General features: G+C 40.1%; 1 protein-coding gene across 2 annotated transcripts in view; it reads right to left on the minus strand.

Moving 5' to 3' along the window:
- Positions 1–2,848: 2,848 nt before the first annotated feature.
- Positions 2,849–21,902, minus strand: part of MED14 (mediator complex subunit 14) — a 50,472-nt gene continuing 31,418 nt past the window's right edge. Inside the window, exons 21-31 of one of the 2 annotated variants that reach the window (XM_043505861.1) lie at positions 20,418–20,687; positions 17,487–17,630; positions 16,157–16,253; positions 15,344–15,475; positions 13,144–13,326; positions 11,959–12,194; positions 10,463–10,642; positions 10,115–10,222; positions 9,490–9,615; positions 8,265–8,454; positions 2,849–3,453 (exon numbers count right to left, since the gene is read on the minus strand). In XM_043505861.1, coding sequence (XP_043361796.1) covers positions 3,380–3,453; positions 8,265–8,454; positions 9,490–9,615; positions 10,115–10,222; positions 10,463–10,642; positions 11,959–12,194; positions 13,144–13,326; positions 15,344–15,475; positions 16,157–16,253; positions 17,487–17,630; positions 20,418–20,687 — 1,740 coding nt within the window. In that variant the 3' untranslated portion in view covers positions 2,849–3,379. Of the gene's footprint in view, positions 3,454–8,264; positions 8,455–9,489; positions 9,616–10,114; positions 10,223–10,462; positions 10,643–11,958; positions 12,195–13,143; positions 13,327–15,343; positions 15,476–16,156; positions 16,269–17,486; positions 17,631–20,417; positions 20,688–21,902 lie in introns of both variants that reach the window. The other variant, XM_038392216.2, reaches the window with a different exon arrangement.

Below are 21,902 nucleotides of genomic sequence, written 5' to 3' on the forward strand. Positions count from 1 at the left end.
AACAGGGACAGCACATGTGTGACCCAACCAGGCCCTGGAGAATTTTAGTAGCAATTACAAATGCACGGGCACAGATTCACCTAAAGTGGAGAATGGGGACCCTCCTCAAAGAAGAGCAGCAGTTTGCATGTGCTCAGTGGAGACTTGCTAGAGATTAACAGAAAGAAAAGGAGTACCCGTGGCACCTTAGAGACTAACAAATTTATTAGAGCATAAGCTTTCGTGAGCTACAGCTCACTTCATCAGATGCAACTGATGCAGGTGCATCCGATGAAGTGAGCTGTAGCTCACGAAAGCTTATGCTGTAATAAATTTGTTAGTCTCTAAGGTGCCACGGGTACTCCTTTTCTTTTTGCGAATACAGACTAACACGGCTGCTACTCTGAAACCTAGAGATTAACAGATAACCCCTATGAAGATCCCATCCTCACTGAGCATGCTCCATCTCCTCACAGCTCTTACACATGCAACATCTTCAGAGCCGGTAGGCTTGCTCCAGCCTAAATGAGCAAAGCCACACTTTCATGGCTGCCTAGGGTCAGGGTAGGATATCAGAACTGAGAGCAGGGAGCCCATCCCTCCTGCGTTCACAGTGATCTCCTGCTGGCACCAAGGCATCTTGGAGGATGAAGCTTCCTGATTCAAATGCAGACAAGATTCAGACATAGGGTGTTGTGAGGAAGGGACAGATTGGGACAAGAAGCCTGGGCAATAGAGACTGGGACTTGAGGCTGACAGGACAACTGGTAACTAATGAGCAAGGAGAGAGAGGTGACAACAAGCTGGGATGGGGGGGAGAGACTGGGACAAGGGTCCAGGAGAAGTGAGGACACAGATTAGATGAGAAGCTGGAGGAGGAGACTGGGAGCCAGAAGGGACAGGGAGCATGAGTGGAGAAGGGAGAGACAGAGTGGGGGATTGGAGAGTGAACTGGCAAAGGCTAGGCAAGGAGACTGGGACGAGACATTTGGAGGAGCAAGACTAAGATTTTCTGGCAAGGAGAATGGACTAGAATCAGAAGCCTAAGGAGTAGAGACTGCAGACTTGGACGAGTGGCAGGGCGCAGAGAGGAGAAAAACAGATTGGAGATGATGGGCCAGGAGTCAAGCCCAGGGTGGGTGAGCAGAGTCTGTGCCCACTGCAGCACATTCCCCTCCAGAACATGAATGGAAGCCTGAATCTCACGATTCCTCTGCTATCAGCAAATATTTGTGAAACCCACTGTTAAGATTGCAAAGCAAAGCACTCAGAAGTTAGGAAATACCAGAATTAAGGTTGCCTGTGAAACCTTAATTCAGCCCCGTTTCCACTTTCTCTCTCATTCTTGTGTCAGTAGGCAGCTTTGTCTGAAACCGAGTCAGAAAGCAGCAGAAAGTGCTGTGCTCCCAGGCAGTATTCTCAGTTACTCAAATGGACAGCCAAAACTTTCCATAACAATAATGCTCTGTGTGGCAAGTGGGTGTAAGTGTCTTTCTAAAGTCCTTGGCCCATCCAAAGCACTCCGCCTCACAGCACTCCCGTCCCTGAACATTAGTAAAACAGTGATCACATCCCCTTCTCCAGAAACTGGTTCCTTAGGGCAGACAGTTAGTGAATATAGGAATTACTACACCATGAATAGTACCCTAATCTAGTATCTGATGTAATGCTTTTTCAGCTCTGAGTTCTGTTCTACTGCAGACATCTTTAGTGCATCCCTCATCTAGTTTCTAATTTCAATCTAGATGTGAAGGCAGGAGTTGAATAAACTAGGTTAAAAGTTTCAAGTGTAGAGAGTTTAACCATCTTTTACATAATAGATAAATACAAGAGAGGGACCAATATACACAGAAGAAAAAAAAAAAACAACTGAAATTTGAAGCAGTGACCAATGTGAAGGATGTTCCAGATAGCAGGCACTTGAGAGGAGATGGCTCTTCCACCAAAATAGATGCATGTAGAAAGCCCAGGAAGCTGCAGCTAAAGAGAGAGTAGAAGAAACACAAAGTCCATAAAGCAGGTAAGAGTAAATCCATGGAGGATTTTTAAAATTAGTTTGGAATTGATTCTTAAGATGGATAGTCACAGAACTATTTGAGAATCTTCATTAAGACTGAAACTTTTTCATACTTTCCTTTTATTTTCCAGTTTCCCCAATGTAGTGCCAACTTGAGAAGTTAAACATGAAGTTATTTCTTCACTTTTCTTAGTCAACTTCAACTCTCCTGAATCAGTTTGTCCAACTTCACTGAGCACAATTTGAAAAAAAAGATGGCTTTGTAATTCTTCTACTTCTCCTCCCTTCGCCATCTGACCCCTATTCAAACATTATATGTAAAATTAAGGATTTAAATAGTAACAGCAGTGGGGGGAGAAGGGGGTCCTTAAAATGAAAGGCAGAACAAGAATGCAGGAGCACTGAGAAAACATGCCTACTCCCACTATATCATGTGGGCTTTGCTATGTATATGTGGTTTCTTTTCACTTTGATAAAACAAACTAAATTTATATTTTAAATAGTGTTTATAAACTAGAATTGATACACAAAGTACAGTTTCCTTAAGATTTAAAAATAATCAGAATTATTGGCAGAGTGAAGAAGTCATTGTCGGGGAGCAAAATTATTTCCTCCACAGGGTTGGGGTCAGAGAAAGGATTGGGCCAAAAACACAAACAGCCATGTAGGAGATCAGGCAAATGATCTGAAGTGCCTGAAAAAAACCTGATAGTATTTTTAATTATAAAATGTGTCACATTTAAGACAACAACATGTATATCAAATTTTAGTCAAACATTTTACAACGATTCACTTTCTAAAATGATACAATAGAAAGAGGGAGAGAAGTTCATGGAAATCATACAATCTTAGTTTAAGGTTTTTTATCTAGTTTATTAAATATTGCTTTTTGGGGTCATGTTTACAACAAGCCCAAATAATTTGTTTAAAGATTCAAAGCAGTAATATTAAAATACAGTTTCAATATAAAGTTTGTCACAGTTTTACAGTATTCAAAATGACAGATCTGCCTTAAAAAAAACCCAAGTCTATTACACCAAAACATAAGAAAACAAAAAAAAAAACAAACAAACAAGTTTGGCATTTTCATAATCTTAGTATAAAACAGAATATTAAATCTATTAGCGGCAAGCTGACACTTTAATCTATTACCTAGTCTGAAATGTATCCCTTAAAACACACTATACAAGAGCACTATATAAAAGTTATGTTGATGATCATTTGATGAAAGTGCATCCCTGAAAGTTTCCCAGTTTAATATATTTAGCTCTTTAAAAAAAATGCAACATGTCAAAATGTCCTTTTCTTAATTGAAGGCTTTACTTCAGAGATTGAGATTTTTGCGGCCAAGTCCCTTGTTTTTCAGCCTTGTTTTAAAAGTCTCTATGGGCGCCCACCAGGGGTTAGGGCAAGATTAACCATTAAATCACGAACAGCTCCAAATATTGTGCATTCACCTGGAAAAGGAAAAAAAAATACAAGTTAGCATGACAGAGAAAAAAATGAATTAAACTATCAGGGGCTAATTTAATTTGTAAGCAAGCAAGCAAAGTATACTACTCAAGCTCACTCCACGCTGGGGCTCACACAGTACTTTCTGACTTTTAAATACTGTGTAATACTTTAACATACTCTAAACAACTATAATTTACCCACACTGGCTCATTACCAGTGTAAAAGCATTGTTTAGACTATGGTTTTAGCCTTACAAGGGAAAGAGCCTTAAAGACAGTGCTAATTAAGACTTGCAAATTCCACTGACCTCAGGGACACAGCCTGCATGAATGTGTCATTTCAGGAATATTGTTTTTGTACCTCTGGTACAAGTTTCCAAACCCATTCATTCCAACAGTTAGAATTTGTGAATATGTCAGGTAAAGTAATTTCAGCTTCAATTTCTCAGCCCAGTCTCTGGCCAGCCATAAATCTGCCAGAAACTAGTGGCAGCTAGTATTAAGGCTTTAATACCTTTTGAGTCTCATGACTCCATGGGATGATTTATCATACAAGTAATTTCTAGTTCTTCTGTAATCTGTTCATAAAAAGCTTATGCGTGCTGCATCTTATCCCATTTGGTTTCATAAAAACTTCAAGAAATGGACAGAAGTTTACATATAGTAGCTGATTACAAGCAGCAACTAAACATTTTAAAAAACCCAAAAAGTTTGAAACTAGTGCTGGGTGGGAAATGGTTTCCTACCCCACAAGGATTTAAGATGTCAAAAATTCCCATCCTAAAAATTAGGATTAAAAAGGCAAAATCGAAATGCAAATAAGTTTTAGATGGGGTCAACTGAAACTCCCCCCCCCCCACTTAAGTTAAACTTAAATTTTGAAGTGAAAAGGCATTTCAACACAAAACATGAAACTGTTGTTTCAAAAATGTCTAAGTGGGACATGACAATTTCAAAATTTCACAAGTTTTTTTTGAAATGGGAAATCCTTAAAAAATCAACCCTTTCTCATGAACAGTTACAACAAACCAACATTTTCAGAAACAAGTTCCCAGAAATGTCCCTATTTGAAACCTCTTATGCAGATCACTTTCAATGACCTCAACAGTTTTAGAAGAATTTGATAAAAATATATAAACCACCACAAGCCAAGATCAAGAAATTTTCATCTTTATTCCAGCAAGACTCCAGATCTCAGGCCACACAGTTCTCTAAATTCCTTTCCATCAGGAAATGTACAGTGAAGGATATTGTACAATTAAAAAAAAAAAAGTTTAAAAAAAGGTTTTGCCTAGTCAGGTTTTTTGGGCTGCATTCTTCCTCTCCACTTAACTTTGGGCTACTTAAGCGGTGTCAATTAAGATCTGTTATGTTCTGCTGCTGAGGGATGATGGTGTGATCTAAATGATTAGAGCAGAGTGCACTGGGAGCCATTAATCCCGACTGCTGAACCAAACTGTCCCAGCATGACTTTGGACATGTCATCGACTTGCACCGTACATCCAGCTGCAAAAATTGGCTAAATAAAAAATGCAGTACCTCAGTGAAAATCAGATACTCAGGAAAGATTAGCTCAGGTGAAGTGTAATAAAAAAAATGAAGCGTTTGAAGGCCTTGGCCCTACAAGCTCCTCCACATAGGCAAACCCTGGCATCCCCACAGGGTCCACCCTGCGCAGAGCAGCTTGCAGGACCGAGGCACAAGCTTAACCACATTGGTCCACAAAATACTGTTTCTCTTGGGATTCTCTGCCTTTTTTCAATGTAAGGTTAACCTTTTACTGAACAATTGGTATTTGATTTCCTTTTGGGGAGGTGGGGTGGAAGTCTTTCCTAGAAGAGATTCACTGTGTATTCACTAGGAGCTAATGTTTCAGGGAAACAAAGATTTAGGCAGTGTTTAACAATAGATACCTGAAAATAAAACTCTGCCAAAAAAGTCACTTTTCAGTTACTAGCATTTTATTAAAAGGAAAATGAAGTTGAGTACAAAATACTCTCTCACAAAAAGAGAGAGCAAGGTAAAAGATACAGCCAAAATGAGGCAACACTGATTATAGTATACAATAAGTGTAAATAGTACCATAAGTGTTACTTCATGGATTTTTAATCAGTTCATCTCATTTGTCTCATCCTTTCAAATATTTCAGTTGTGAGCATAACACAGGTAAGTCAGTCTTGCCATTTCCTGTCATTTTTATTGCTGCAAATCACATTCCTACAGTGTGCATGTTTTTGTAACCACAAAGATGGAACATTTATCAGCTATAATCACAATCATTCAGGTATTTGTCTTTGTTGAAATTAAACAATTTGAGGCATTTTCCTAAACCATATTTATGGATACAGTCTTGCAAAAACTATAGTTTTCTGACAATGGATCGGAAGTAGGTGCTAGAATACAGGGAGTGCAATTCTCCTTCCTTGGCTAAAACCAGGCAGAAGCTCTTCCTCTTTGCCCTGGCATAGGGAGTCCCCATTCCACTCTGGCTGGTATGGTGACAATTTCACCAAGCTGGGGAATAGGTTTTTTGCAGGAGTGGGTGGCTGAGATTCTGTGGCCTGCGTTGTGCAGGAGGTCAGACTAGATGATCATAATGGTCCTTTACGACCTTAGTATCTATGAATCTGAAGTGAGACCAGCAGAAGGAGCTAGTGCCTTGCTGGAAAGTTTCTGGGTCTCCCAATGCTTCCAACTAGTAGGTGGAGCTGCAATAGCATTTGTCAAAAGTTATGTCCCAGCTAGGAAACCCCTTGTCACTCCTCCTGTAAAAAAAGAGGTCTGTCCCAAACTAGCTATCCCTCTCCTTCATTGGGGACAGGTATAACCTCTCCTATCCCTCCAAAGAGACAAAAGGAGAAAACTCTTCACCCAGCTATACATCTTTCCAAAGGTCTTAAATTTTTTAAATGGCAGCAAATTGCATCAAACATTTCAAAAGTTTCCAGCAGAGGGACCCCCCAACCCCTGCCTTTTTTTTTTTTTTTTAAATATATAAACACATATCAATACAGACACTATATGCTGGTAGAAATGGGGCTGGTATACACAGGAATAACCCCTACCCTACTCCACATATTTCCTTGACTGGATAGGATCCTACTCGAGGACATGAGCTTCTTTCAGATACACTTTTTTCTTGTCCCCATTCTGTTCCATGGGCTGTGTCCCATCTCATTACATCAAGCTCTACAGTGACAGCTACAAAAACTGGTGAGCTCAACCCTCCTATCTTGATCAATTTACCAAAGAACAGATCTCTCAATTTTGGACATTCCAAGTAGCTTTGAAGATTGTTCTCTATGCCGTGGCATTCCAACAATATTTTACTGTGGATTTCAATTTATCATAACTTCAGAAACTGAGGTACTCCAGTTAGGCTTGAAGAAATATCTATATTTTTCCCCACAAGTACTCAACAATAGAGAACTTGCACTTTGGAGACGTTCAGTTAACTTTGTTTTTTGAAGGAGTGCTATTTACCCAACTAAGCATTCCAATCTATTGTGTACAGAAATATTGTGGGTAAAACTCCTTGTAAAAAAAATATTTATCACTGTGTAAGATGTTATTCCAAAGCATCAAGACCACCACCTATTAACTTTAAACAAACAATTGTTTGGTTAGTTAAGTAGAACAAACATGTCCTGTTATACGTAACATCATGCTCAGTAATAAAGTGCCCAAACCTGTTTATCTTTAAATCTACAAATGGGGAGGTGGTGTAGGACTGAGATCTCTCACACACGGCTCTTGGAAAAATGAAATTGCAAGTTCAAAGTTATCTCAGAGTTCAATTGCCCTTTTCCTCATCCTGTTGGTTCTCAGAAAGGGTCTAACACAGGATAAGAGTCAAACCACAGAAGGAATTAAAGTAGAGGACCCCATGAGGTCTGGGAAGCCTTGCCCAAGCCTTGTTTGTTTTCCCCCCTACTCATCTACATTGCTATTAAGTTTAATATAACAGAAGATGCAATATTAATGTAAACGTGGCATGATTTTCATAAAAATAGGCACATCCCTAGCAATTTAAGATGTTAACATTCTAAAATTCTGTCACTCCAAATGAAGCATCAAGCATAACAAAAGTATTGTGAATTAGATTAAGATATATAAATACTTAGAACAGAAGCAGAATTCAGCCTTTGAGTTCATCATTTAAACCCTATCGCTGGTGTGTTTTAAAAAACACTTTTTTTTAGTGGTTAAATAAAAACGTTGCAGCAAAATTGAAACAATTTTCATTCCTAGGAACCACTTACATGCAAGAGCTTCACAGCACATTTGGTAGAAAGTGAAAGTTTTCACTGCACCCATGACAACACTGGTAAAGCGTACATTCAGCAAACAATCACTCCGATCATTTTTCATGATACATGGACAGTGTTTGATCAGGGCTTTAATATATCTTTATGCTATTCTATTGAAATGGTTTATTAATCTATGGTAAACCATGAAATCAGATGTTTTACCACAGCATTAAAACGGTTATTTACACTGAGTCCACTCATGAACACTATGTTGCTGTGACTGCAGTCGCATAAGCCATGTCAAAATACATGCATTCTACCTCCTAGACAAACAGTAAACTAGCTTGTGCCATTAATACAACCCTCTAACACAAATGACTGGTATGGTCTCAACAGTACTCTACACCACATGAATTAACCCCATGAGGACCTGAAGATCACCTTTAGAAAGGCTGATTGATCCTCTCTCCACACAGACATGCATTACAAATCACTAAAACTAAATCCCACTGATTCTTAAGTCTGAATACTTCTTGAGTTCTGTCTACCGGATGTGTACAGTACCTGGTCGTGGAGAATTCAGTTCTGCAAACCTCTTTAGAATACTGCTAACCAACATGGGAGCAGCAACGGAAGAGTTCTGCTGCCTGGGAATGTCTGCCTGTTGCGTTGTACCCGAAGCCATATCATAAATTATTGGGACAATAATGCTAACGGCTTCCTGTGGGACTGTAGTTTTCTGTGTTAACTGAAGCTGTGGGTAAAACAAAAACGATAAAGAGTGCATTAAGATGAAACAGTATTTTTCAGACACGCACAATGTTAGGATAGCTGCCTTGCTACTTCAAGCCCTAGCTTTGTAGTCGGGTCCTTTTTTTTTTTTTTCCCCATTTCCTTTTAAATTATCTCTATGTGGAGAACACTTTCAATATAGTAACACACACAAAACTAGGTTTCACATAAAGATTCTATACCCAAGAAAAGGTACTGAATAAAACTAATTGTGGCCATAGCTTTCCACATTGTCTTCATCCTACTGCATACACATAAATTCTTCACATTTTATATGAGCCCACTGTCCAAAACAGAACCGCTCATTGCAGCAAAACTTCTAAACATTTCTAGGCCTATATTTTATACACATCTCATATTTCACAGATGAGAGCTCAATAATTAGGAATAATCTACATCCAGTCTCAAGACACTATAGTTGAGAACCTCCTAAGGACCCATTCGCACTGCCAGTACAACTGATTTTGTAACTGGTTAAAGGCACCATCATCTAAACCTGATGACGAACACAGTTTAGTTTGTGTCTACATAGTGGCTTTCCTGACATCAGACCACATTCGTATCACAACACTCTGGGAAAATGCAAGCAACTATCCCATAGTGTTTCAGCAAAGAACAGAAAGACCAGAGGACACAAATACAAAACGGCACCAGCAGTGCATGAAGCAATGAATTTTATGATACTTTATCACAGCATCTCCAGAGAGCAAGAAGGAAGACTAGCCAAACAAGGTACGCAGGAATAGTTATGGGGTCATAGCCACAGAAAGGAAAAAAGTGTGCTGAACAAGTTATAAAAAAAACAGTATGCAACCCTAGGCTTCTTGCACAACAACATTTTTAGCTACCAGGGTTACTAGCCAAGAGTAACCATGCCATGTGCAGACAGAAGCCAGGTTTAGAGAACTGACCCTTCTACTAGCTGGTTAGTAACACTGCTTTTCTTTCAGACCCTGTCCACATGGCAGCTTTTAATAAAGACAGCTATTATACTTACGAAAAACAACATTTTGGATTTCAGCACAACAGCAGGTGTTCCTGGAGGTGCAATTGGTGGGGCACTGGGAGGAATCGTTAAACAAAACTGCACGTTCCATTTCAATTGGCTTGCTTGATCAGGGAACTGTTTTAAAAACATGCCACAGAGAACATGATAAAGCAAGGCACATTAAAGGTAACATATGTTTGACTACTGTAGCATGTTGGTACTGTTAAATGATACTTACGCTAGACTATTTAAGCTTTCAGATGATTTCACATTTAATATAAATATAATTAAGAGTTAACTAATCTCCTCCTGCTAGGAGAATGGTTCTGTGAATCTAAACTGAGATAGCAATGAAATAATACTATACAAACATACAGTTGTGTGATTTTCATCAAATGCTTAGAGTCTAGAGAGAGGACAAGTTTTTGTTGACCTCTTAGTAAGAAGCACAGTGAATACATCTTTATTGAATTTATGTATTTAATATTAGATTCTGTATCTTCATTTACACTACAGGGTGGAATTCATTCTGCAGTCACCATAAACAGATTTTTATTATTTTAAGTACAGACTTTGGAGTTCAGCAAACTAAATGTTGTCATTAAAGTTAAAAAAAAAAAAAAAAGTAACTTACCAACTCCAGTTTCATGATGTGTACACAGTCCCTGAGGATATGCGTAGGAGCTCCTAGTAGTTTTGTAAAAGCTATTAGCGTGTTTGCTTTAAATGGTGGTCCTGCAACCTACAGTAATACAATACCAATTAGTACTGTCCATCTAGATCAAAATTGGTCCATTTGCTATTTATATAGCACCACAACTGTGCATAGCTATTAATCTCTACTCTTATCCTGCAGCCCTTATTCTCATCACTAGTTCCACTGATATCAAGAGAATTACTCATGAATAAGAGCTGCAAAATAGGCCAATATTAAGGTGACATACAAAACAAGACATTGAATGTTAGTAGTTTAAGTACATACTCGTGTTTCAAAGAATTTCTCCAAAACTTGTAGCTCCTCTGGCTTCCATTGTCCTGCATTTTCTGGTGTTACTTTTAGCTGCAAAGTCTGGTTGGTTTTCGGATTAAGGGCAACCCTGCACTTCAGTGCATCTGTCTTAAACATTATTACACCCGGTTCATTGGAGTTTATTAGCTGTAGCTATATGAACAGAAACAATGCATCTAATTAGTACTTCACGGAGCAGCAGAAAAACACTCACTCCTCAGACCCCCCCAAAATTTTGAAGGTGATTTCTTTTAATAAGAGCACCAATTAAGTTTTGGCCATATAAAAACATCACCTTCAGGAATAATACAGTGCTAGATCCCCAGCCCCAACTCTGCTCCTTTTGCATTGGTCTGGAAGCACAAAGGAGTAGAAACTGACCTCCTCTCCACAGCTGTTGATTACTTCAGCATGGAGGGAATCTTCAGCACTTCCTCTCCATCCCTAGGGCTAAGGGAATGGCTGGAGCATGCTGAGTTCTTGTCATTTCCAGTTGTTTGGGGAGGTGCGGGGGGGGAGGAGAAGAGACTCCTTGGAATGTACAGCCAGCTGGAAAAGTTCAGAGCAGCCCCAAGCCTGCTCCATGCACCACTTAGAGTAAAACCATCCCCAAGATCAGGGATCCATAATCTGACACCATAATGGCTCTCCACCCCACCCTGCTGCACTTAGGGGGGGACTGGGTATCAGAGGATCTGGGCCCCAATCATCATCTTCTATTTATTCTTCTTTAAAAAAAAAAAAAAAAACCAGCTATCACATTATATGGCTGCACAGTTTTTCCTTTTTTTGGGGGGGAGGGCACAAGGGAAGGGAGGAGAAAGCACACAATATTTTGCATACAGCTAGGAAGGGTCATTTATCAAGAACTCAGATACTACTGTGATGGGAACATGTAAAATGCTTACACAGAGGGACCAGATATTTACTGTAGGCAGATAAGTAGGAGACTCCACACCTAGAAGCGTGGGTTTCCCTGAAGTTAAGGACTTCAGAATACGGTCAGCCTAAATTTGAAGGGGATTTAATTCTGTGTTAAACTGCATTAATAGACTGAAACTATTTGTTTCACTTTGCCAACAGCATGAATAGCATAAGCAAGAAAGTTAAAATGTACATTTGAGATCCTCCATATCTATATAGAGATTTACTAGCATTAATTAAGCCCTCACACCCCTCCACCCAGATATGAGGGTTAGGCAAGTATTACACCCATCATACTGATGAAAAGAACTGAGGCAGGGAAATTCAGAACTTTTTCTTAAGTTCATACTTGAGTCAACAATGTTCTGGATATCTGCTCTTACTTTCTCTTTTTCTCAGATGCTGAAAGCAATTACAATTCAGACAGAATAGTTTGTGGTTTATTATGAAGCAGACCTACAATGCAAGCATGTGACAAACAACTATTTAGAAAGTTACACTTGAAAGTCAATACTTAGGGAGTTACAAATCAATCATTTAAGTACCGTTTCTTGCTGGATGATCCTCTGAAGGTGTCGCCTCATAATAACTGATCCAAGGAATCGCTCTAGAGGGGAGCAAAGATAGCTACCAGCTAGTCCTGGTACAAGCCCAGGAGTAGGAGAGGGCAGCAGCAGAATATTCAAGGCACTGTGAGTGAGGATCGTGGGGATAGATGCAGCCCAGGAGCGCTGAGGTAGTTTACGAGGCGGAGGCATATTAGTTGGCATTGTTTGGGAACCTGATAGAGATAGAAAAATTCTCATTTATTTAAAGTGTACAGAGTTTGACTGCATGTTAGGTTTTCAAATTTTTGGAAGATACTGTACAAAAAAGTAACAAAGATGACAGTCCTTGCCCCAGGGAGCTCACATGGTGTCAGACAGCATGGAACTGATGGACAAAACCCAGAAGTAAATGGGGATAGGTTTGGAGGAAGAGATAACAACAAGACTAATAGTGTTACCATGAAAGCAGAAGTTTCATCTTGCCAACTTCATATATTTAATGACTAATTTTTGCTTTATCTTCCCAGTTAGCTCCTCCTCAAGGGAATTGACAGCACTAGCTGCCATACAACATAGGCCCAGCTATAGCAATAAAGTCAAGTAGTTATGGCGATTATACTCAACCCATGCAGAGAATCTCAGTAATGTTAGCAACTAGTATATTGGCCCTTTTTTCTCTCCCAAGCATCAGAGGTTAGGAGTGAGTCAGCAAATGGCAACTTTGTACCCAAACAGTGGGCAGAAGTGATCAAGAAGTATAGTTAAATCCATCTTGCCAAGATTATTTTACAGTGTTGGTGTGACATTTTACTATTCTTGTACTCATATGTACTTTCAGATCTTCTTCACACTGCTGCTATTCATCTGGACTTCTCCTCACCTTGAGGTATCAAAGGCTTAAACACAAATATTCAATATCAACAGCTCAGTAAATAAACAAAAAACCTTCAGGACCAGACAAAAATAGACCCTGTGCTAACTATGATTCGACTTGCTTTCCATTTTTTATTAATTATTTAAGACTCATACTGAGCCAGAATAAATGCATATATGTAGCAAAGTATTATTTTACTACTAAAGGGTAGCAGATAAAAATAAGGAATGCTACAAAAAAAGAGATGAAACAAGAAATATTAACTTTAAGTGCTTCACAATTATAATACTGTTAAATATAAAACTTACTTGTTCCAGCTCGTGGAGAATGAGAGGCATCTGGGACTGGAGAATGGAGAGAAGGATTGGCTGGTGACATTCCAGGTATGCGTGCAGCTGGTGAGGGACCAGACACTTGAGGAGATCCCGGCCAATTCCCTGCACGCTGACTGGGCGACATCATTGTGTAGGGTGAACTAGGGTCTATGGTACCTGTGAAATTTTCAAGGTTTTTTTTTTTTTTTTTTTTTAATTAAAGCTTTTCTTAAGTCGCAGAAAATATGGATCTCACACAATGATTTCAAACTAAGTATTCAAAAACTCTGTTTAAAATATCAGTATGACACAGCAACCACTTCCTTTTATCTCACACTCCATCTGTAGCTGTATGTAAGATGTAAGCATTTTAAAGAATTAAATTTAAAATATAAGTTCACACGCTTATTACTTTGCCTTTAAATTCTATTAATTATTAACTAGATTCCGCAAAGGGATCCTTCCATACAGAGTCCCACTGACTACAGCAGGTCTCTACCTCCCACTAGCTGTATGAAAGCTGGACATAGTGAAAGACAAAAGGTGTAGTTTACTCAGGAAAATGCCTCAGTAACTTCACTTCACTGCAGTAAAGTTCCACAATAAAATCCATTTGTGTATGCTTCTAATAACAAATCAGACTGTAGTGTCTACAACAGACTGTTTCTCAGTTACTTGACTGATATGCTGAAAAATAAAATCCACTCTTAATTTTTGGTGATTTAAGTAGTAGTGGTGCTATCGAGAGCAGAATCTAATGTACTGTAATTATAGCAGAAGTAATTTGGATAGAGTTTTCCAAGTAATTCAATAATTGAAGTGGGGGGAAGGATCAGTTGCACTTTTTTGTGCACTGTAAAACAAGACGGTCAACAATTTTCAAGTTTTAAGTTACTGAATCTCTTTAGCCTGTTCTCAATTACTTCCCTTTTTGATTCAAGCTGCATGTGAAGGTAATTAACAGAAGTTGTTTTACATTTAAAGATACAGGATAAAGTAATTAAATTCAGCTGAAACCATGGCCTCTTAGTGATACTGCATGATAGTCTAGGTCAACTTTCCACATATTAGTAAGGGGCAGTGAGTGATTGGTACAGTAACTGCTCACTTAATGTCATCCTGGTTAACGTTGTTTTGTTGTTACATTATGTTCTATAATAGATCAGCACTCATTTAAAGTTGTACAATGTTTGCTTATAACATTGTTTGGCCATGGGGGCTTGGAACCAGGGTGGCCTCCCATTCAGCTCCCCTTCACCCCTGCAGCGCCTCCCGCCCACCAGCAGGCAGCACCACAGATCAGCAACTCCCCCCTTCCTCCCCATGCCTCCCACCTGCAGCAATCAGCGGATTCTCATTATTCAGGAGGCTCTGGGGAGAGGGGGAAGGAGCAAGGACTCCGTGCGCAGCGTTCCCCGCCCCCCCCCCCAACCTCCTGAATGCCCCAAAACAGCTGATTGCTGTGGGTAAGAGACGCAGGGAGGGAGGGGCTTGTGGCATTCAGGAGGCTGGGGGGGAGGGGAGAGGCCATAGCATGCTTGGGGAGAGGAGCTGGAGCACCCCCCAGCACTTTGGAAAGAACAGCAAGAGGAGCAACTGAAAGATCCACCCTCTTTCACGCTCTGACTCCACCACCTCAACCAAGCTTCACAATCATCATTGCTGAGTACAGTATTAAATTATTCGTTAAAATTGTTTTTAAAACGTATACTATATGTTTATATAATGTCTTGTCAGGGAAAAACTTTTCCCTAATATCTCCGCCCCCCAATTTACATAAATTCTTATGGGGAAATTGGATTCACTTAATATTGTTTTGCTTGAAGTCGCATTTTTCAAGAACATAACTACAACGTTAAGCGAGGAGTTCTGTACTTCATTTTCAATAGACTAGCAACACCTCAAAGTAGTTGAAAGCATCTGTATGGCTATAATTACCAAGAAAATCCACATGCACACAAACTGCTATTTCAAGCCAACTGCTGAACACTCATTATTCCAAACAGTGTAAATCTCCAGACCTGAAGAAGAGCTCTGTGTAGCTCAAAAGCTGGTCTCTTCCACTAACAGAAGTTGGTCCAATAGAAGATATTACCCTCACCTACCTTGTTTCTAAGTCTGCACAGACAGGGCTTAATTTTAAGAAAGTTTATTGTTCATGTCAATATAGAGATGTACTATTACAAGAACTCACCATGTGGGCTGGCAAAGTTAGCTGTTTGTCCCATTGTTATTCCAAGGGAGGAAGGTGAAGGAGTTGGACCAAATGATGCTGGTGATGGAGCTCTCAAAGCACCACTAGGGGAGCTTGCAGCATGCAGATTTCCTAATAAAGATATCCAGATACAAACAGCAATTCATTACGTTTCCTATTTCTCTTTCAAAAGCTTGAGTAAACCAACAGCAAAGAAAAAATCAGAAAAAAGCGTTCTCTCTTTTTTAGAGACATGTCATACTAGACTTGTCAGAGTTACTTTTACCCCCAGCAGCTGCATCTTGGACATGAAGCAGCAACCATGAACTCTTACCGAGCAGACAGGATACTAATTTATTCAGTAACCAATCCTTCTTCAAAGGCAAATGGAAACTAGAAATTCTATAGTACATTTTACATGTATAATACATGACATTCTTAGGCAATAGGTGTAACATTTTTCCTTGTTATAGCAGGCGCATCAAAGTAACTACAGTTAAGGTTGCATAACTATTTCCAATTTAAGCTCTGTCTCAGGTGCTCTTAACTTTTCGAAGTTTACACTTTAGGAGCCTGTAAAAATAATTACTTGTTATGCGAGCACAGTAAATGCCAATTAAGGAAGCATGGCTGAAGTTCATGTAGAGCTCACATGCAGTGTAGCTAAGACCAAGCATGCTGCACATGCCTCCTTTGTAACAGAAGGTCACTTTACTTTAGAGAAGTATGCTGTAAATCATACTGTTCTTGAGAATATAAAAAGCGTACATTCCATAACATCTATTGCCAATATAGAATTGAGAGCCATCTTACCTGGTGACTGTGTATGCATCATGGAAGGAGATGGGGTCACTGTGTTGTGATAGGATGTGGGTGGTGAAGTAAGAGGGTAAGCTCCTGATGCTCCTGCCTGTTTTGCAAATGGCTGAAAGTATCAACACAGTAAAATGGAAGTCTTCAATGATTTCACACTGAATCTACTAAGTACTAATGTTAATAGATTCCGCAAAAAAACTGATGGTAGTTTGATATCAGATCTGTCTAATCAGCTTAATACCATAGCATCCAAGTCTTCACACCTCCTTATTCAGGGCTTGCTGCTTTGTTCCACAGTTTTTGAAGTCTTCACTCCCTTCCCTCAAACCACAACCACCACCTTTACACATCTCACCCTCCAAAGACCAAAAATCCAATACAGGTCCTCAGGTTACCAAAAAAATCATGTAGTTTAGAACCACCTGGTCTCCCCTCAATTACATGCTCCTTTTCTGTTTTAAATAAGACATGTTGAATGGTTCTCCAGAATGGCAGTCAATATGCTATGTGCTATCTACGATGCTACCTCAAAGTAAACATACATTTTAAAACATGAATAAATCTTCCAAGGGCTATTTCAAACCACTATAGTTCATGGCAGGGGTCTCAAACATGCGTCACGCAGGGCTATTTCCTGCGGCCCACCAATCAGCCCGCACCCTCCTCACCCGGCCTACCTCCAGGCCAGAGATGGGCAAACTACAGTCCGTGGGCCACATCCTGCCCATGGGATTGCCCCCCGTGGCCCCGCGCTGCTCCCTGAAGCGGCCAGCACAACGTCCCTGCGGCCCCGGGGCGGGGGCAGAGGGCTCTATGCATTGCCCTAGCTTCCAGGCACCACCCCCTGCAGCTCCCATTGGCCGGGAACAAGGAACTGCGGCCAACGGGAGCTTCAGGGGAGGTACCTGGAGGAGCAGCAAGATAGCGTATGTAGCCCTGTGCCCTCGCGTCCCCTCCCTCCCCTGGAATGTAGGAACGTGGTTCCAGCCGCTTCCCGGAGAGGAGCGGAGCGGGGCCAGGGCCAAGGAGAGGTGTGGAGGGAACTTTGGGGAAGGGGTTGGAATGGGGGTGGGAAGAGGCAGAATGGGGGCTGGGGGCAGCGAAGGGGGCGTGTCAGTGATGTGGCCCTCAGGCCAATGCACTAGTCTTCTGTGGCCCTTGTGGTCATTTGAGTTTGAGACCCCTGGTTTATACTCGCCTCTCTGCTATTGCCATCCCTCTCGGGGAAGACACAACACATACATTTTTCTAAAAAAGTAGATATAATTATGGAGAACAATGGAGATACAGTGTAACTTGTGGTTTTATTATTTTGCCTACATTTTACCTGTTGCTGTGATTGTTGGGGCTGAAGTTGTGATATCAATGAATCCATCATGTCCCCCCCAATAGGGGAAGGCGGATTATCATCCTCATTTACAGATCGTCTTCGTGCATCCTGATTGCTGTCAACAAACATGTTCAGGAATGTCTGTGGATATATTTGATTATTATAATTTATTATATGCCTCCAACAGCAATTCTATACTTATAACTGATCTAAGCATCAATAGCAGTAGCGTATATGTGCTATTTATAATTTATTCGGTTATCCCTAGATTAAAATATAAATTTTAATTCCATTACCTGAAATGCACTTCACAAGATCAGGAAGTCAAAGAACAATTTGATTACAAAGAAACTGTTGCTGTTTGCAACTCTGGCAAGTTCACCCTCAAAATTCAGTAGCCTTTCATACCACCAATCTCCTATTAAAAAGGTAGTAAATGTTTTAAGCAACTCTAGTTTTCTAGATCAGTACAAGTTTATTCCCATAGAAGTTTTGGCAAAACAACCCCCTTCCTGTTAGTTTGGCACAAGCCAATAGAACTTATTATCAAAAGATGGAAATCTAAGTCTCCAGCCCTCAAACACAAAAAATTGACTCCAGGTTGGTTAAATCAAACTCAGGAAGATCTATAACATTTGTGAAGCCAAACAGCTCTCAAAAGGTTTAAAACTTGAAGGAAACCATTAACCAAGAAATAAAATAAGGTACATAATAATTAGAAGTAAGTGTATAAGAATCATCACATACTAGTCACTGGAAAATAATTTTATAAAGATTCTGTATTTAGATAGGACCATCAATTGAGATGTAGTTGTATTTATAATTTTGCAAGTGTAAAAAATTATCTTTACAACAATTCCCTTTTTCACCTCCTCAACTAGAAACGAACCCTTTACTTAGAACATATCCTCAAGAAGAAAGTCAAGTAAACTGGAAAGGCATCTGCGTTCCCAGTGTCCCCTGACCAACAACCAATTTCCTAGAAGGCTTTGAAATTTTTGTTTTTTAGCCAGCGGGCACAGAAGAGACAATGAATTTGACTATTAAGGATATCAAATATTTATCTGAAGAGAGGTTTCTAGCGCAACTAAAGGACATTTATGCACAGCACTAATTTCCAGAATCTACGGCTTATAAAAAAAAGGAATAAAAAGGGTAAGAGCACAGCTAGTCACTGGAAGTTTCTTAAACAAAACCACCATCACACTTCTGGAAGATGCAACTTACTTGGAGGAATTATGATCAAATCAGCCTGTGTCATTTCAAGAGATTCTTCTCTTCTTTAAAGAAAGACTCTACAATACCAGTGAGTGCCCACAGAACCTTACTTAATTTGATCAAAAATAAATCCAAACTTGTTAACCTACAGAAATGCAGGCATCCAGAAAACTTAAAACCCTGCCCTATGGTATCACTAAGCAATAATCATACGATTAAGGTATTTTAGTGTTGTTGGTCCTGGATTATCCTAAACTGATTTTTACAGTCAGATTTTTCTCTCTCCCCAACCCATACCACATATTACCCACACAACCTTAACTCTGTGCAAACTGTTCAATACCTTACCATGTTTGGGTTTATTTTAAAATGGTAAAATCTTTGTGGTGTATTTTACTAATTACTGATATGTACTTTCGACCATAACTCCATCTGAAAATAGCTTGCCTAAGAATTTCCCTTTCCTCTCCTCCCAAAAATTTACATGATCAGTATAAAAATAAATCCAAAGAGTATGGTACTATGAGAGATTTCTAATGATATGAAGCATCAGCCTTAAAATTAAAAACTTTAAATTTCCATATTCACTTGTCTGCTCTAGCTGCTTTATGCTATTCTGGAGCACCGCAGAGCATACTGGCCAGTTAAACTGCACTTTGAGCTGCTTTGCATTGCCAGAGTAATGGAAAGTACTGGGAATTTATAATTCAGATTCCCCTTTGCATCTCCCAGTATACCCTACACACACACACCCCAATTCCTCTTTCCCTCCTGCAAACCCCCATTTTCCTCTCTTTCTCTCTCTCGTACCTCCTTCATTCCCCTATACACAAGCACACCAGTCTTCCCACTCCTTCCTGTCTTCTTCCCCACTACAGACCCCTACTTCCTCTCCAACCATCTGTGTAGCTCTGGAGCAAGGATAGATGTTGAAGAAAAATATTTAGCACTAGTGTTCATTCTTTGCCATTAATTTTCATAACTGAAAGTTTCTGTCAGAGACTGGTGCATAAAAATATTTCAGAAAATTCAGAAATTGCCCTCTTTAAAAATGGCTGCCATTCCCATTTCTCAGTAGGACTGAAGCATAGGTGCCCTTTTTCAAAAGGGCCACTGCCTCCCATTGTTTCCAGTGAGAGCTAAGCCAGCCATCATCTTTAAGAGCAGCCTCTAGCTTCAGTCCTACTGAGAACAATGGGAGACTACAGCCTTTTCAAAGAGGGCAGTTTTACATAAACTTTTCTGAAGTAGAAAATTATCCATCAGCCCCTGGTGAAGAAGAAGTGTTCAATTATGAAGAATGGGGGAAAATTACCATTAATCCTAAAAAAAGTCTTTAAATGTAGCTTTGGCACAAGATTTCAGTGAGGCTTATGTATGAAAGAAGCCTGAAGTGTCTCCAGGATTTCATTATTAAGATCATTTAGGAGAAAAACAAACAAAAACAAAAAACAAAAGAAAACAGTCTCACACTGAGAGCTAAGTTTCTTGTTGGACACATTTTGAGTTAAAATAAATTTATACTAATTAACCAGTTTACTCATAAACCAGAAAATTCTGTGCTCAAAAAGAGTAAGTGCTGTAATTTTGAGGAGATTCAGTGTATTCTTCACACATAAATTGGCTTTAAATGAAAAGCTCATCTCAACCTGCACAATGAAACCGTGAGTGATGCTTCCATAAGATGCCAGAAAACACAAGAACAATTACCTTTAGTCCTGGTGCAGGGTAAAAACCTTCAACTATTTTACTGTTGTCAAAAAGACTATATGCTCCATCACGTATTGCCACCACCCCACGGCTCCGGCAGTAGATGTCAATGCAGTACATATTCCTAAAAGCCAGCCTGATGTGTGTGGGTGACTGCGGCAGGATTGAGAAACACTGATAAGCAATGTTGATGCGTTGAGTGAGACCCAGCATTGGCACAGTTGGAAGTTTGTTGATGGCAACTAATGGAGCCTGAGTATCAAACAATACCTGCAAGAGAACAGACGTTGAGAGATCAATTACCTTCCACAATCAATCACAGAGTCTATCTTTAAGGGATCCAGGCCTAGTCTACACTACAAAGTTAGGTCAATATAAGCAACCTGGCATTGACCCAGCTGTGCACGTGTCTAACTTAAATTTGTCTCCCACCAACATAACTGCCCTGTTACAGCGACACAGTAATACCACCTCCCCAAGTCACAGTGAATGTACTGAGATCAACACAGTGAAAATGTAGACAATGCGTTATTTATGTTGACCCCAACAGTCCTCCAGCAACTGTCCCACAATTCCTGACACTGACTGCCCTAGTCACAAATGTGAATGCCACTGCCCAGAGATCATAGAGGCCCTGCCCTTAAAGCCCTGAGAATTTTTGAAATGCCTTTTTTTGATTGTCCATCTTGGCAACTCTAGTTCTGTGCAACTACCTAGATCGCCATGCCAGCTACACATTCCAGCTACACTTGAGCTTGGAGTCAACAGGAGATACTGGATCTCCCAGGCCCGTGGAGAGAAGAGACTGTGCAGGCACAGCTAGAGACCAGCAGCAGAAACATGAACATCTAAAAGCAGATTGCACGGGGGATGCAGGAAAAGGGGTAAACAAGGACCAGCAGCACGTCCACATGAAAATGAAGGAACTGCGCCGGCATATCAAAAGGCCAGGAAGGCCAACAGTCGATCCAGTGCTGAGCCATAGACCCGATGCTTTTACAAAGCCATACTTGGCAGATATTCCATCACCACCTCACTCGCTACCATGGATACCTCTGAAGAGCCTGAGACACAGACCCCTGCTGTGACCAGGAAGGATGAAGAGGAAGGAGGTCTTGAAACCAGGGGGGTCAGTTATGCCGTGAGCCAAGACCTGTTTGAGACTCCACCAAAGTCCAGTCAGTCCCAGCAGTTAAGCATGGGTGAGCCCAATGAAGGAAAAGGATACTTGGGTAAGTCTATAAATATATTTCCCATTATGGTCTTGGCAATTCCAACTTAGCAGGAACAGCTATCAACTTTTCATTAATTTACTCATAGTAGAAGAGGTAGCAGCACAACTATAGAAGGTAGTGCTATCTGCTTTTCACTCCCCTGTGGAATTAGGCAAAGGGGCCATGCAAAGCAGTTTGTTTATGTATACAGAAATGTTCCTTGAATCCTCCTGAGTGATCCTGATGAAACTTCACAGAGATGCTCTGCAAT

This window comes from Dermochelys coriacea, chromosome 1, assembly GCF_009764565.3.
Source record: "Dermochelys coriacea isolate rDerCor1 chromosome 1, rDerCor1.pri.v4, whole genome shotgun sequence".
Taxonomy (NCBI): Eukaryota; Metazoa; Chordata; order Testudines; family Dermochelyidae; genus Dermochelys; species Dermochelys coriacea.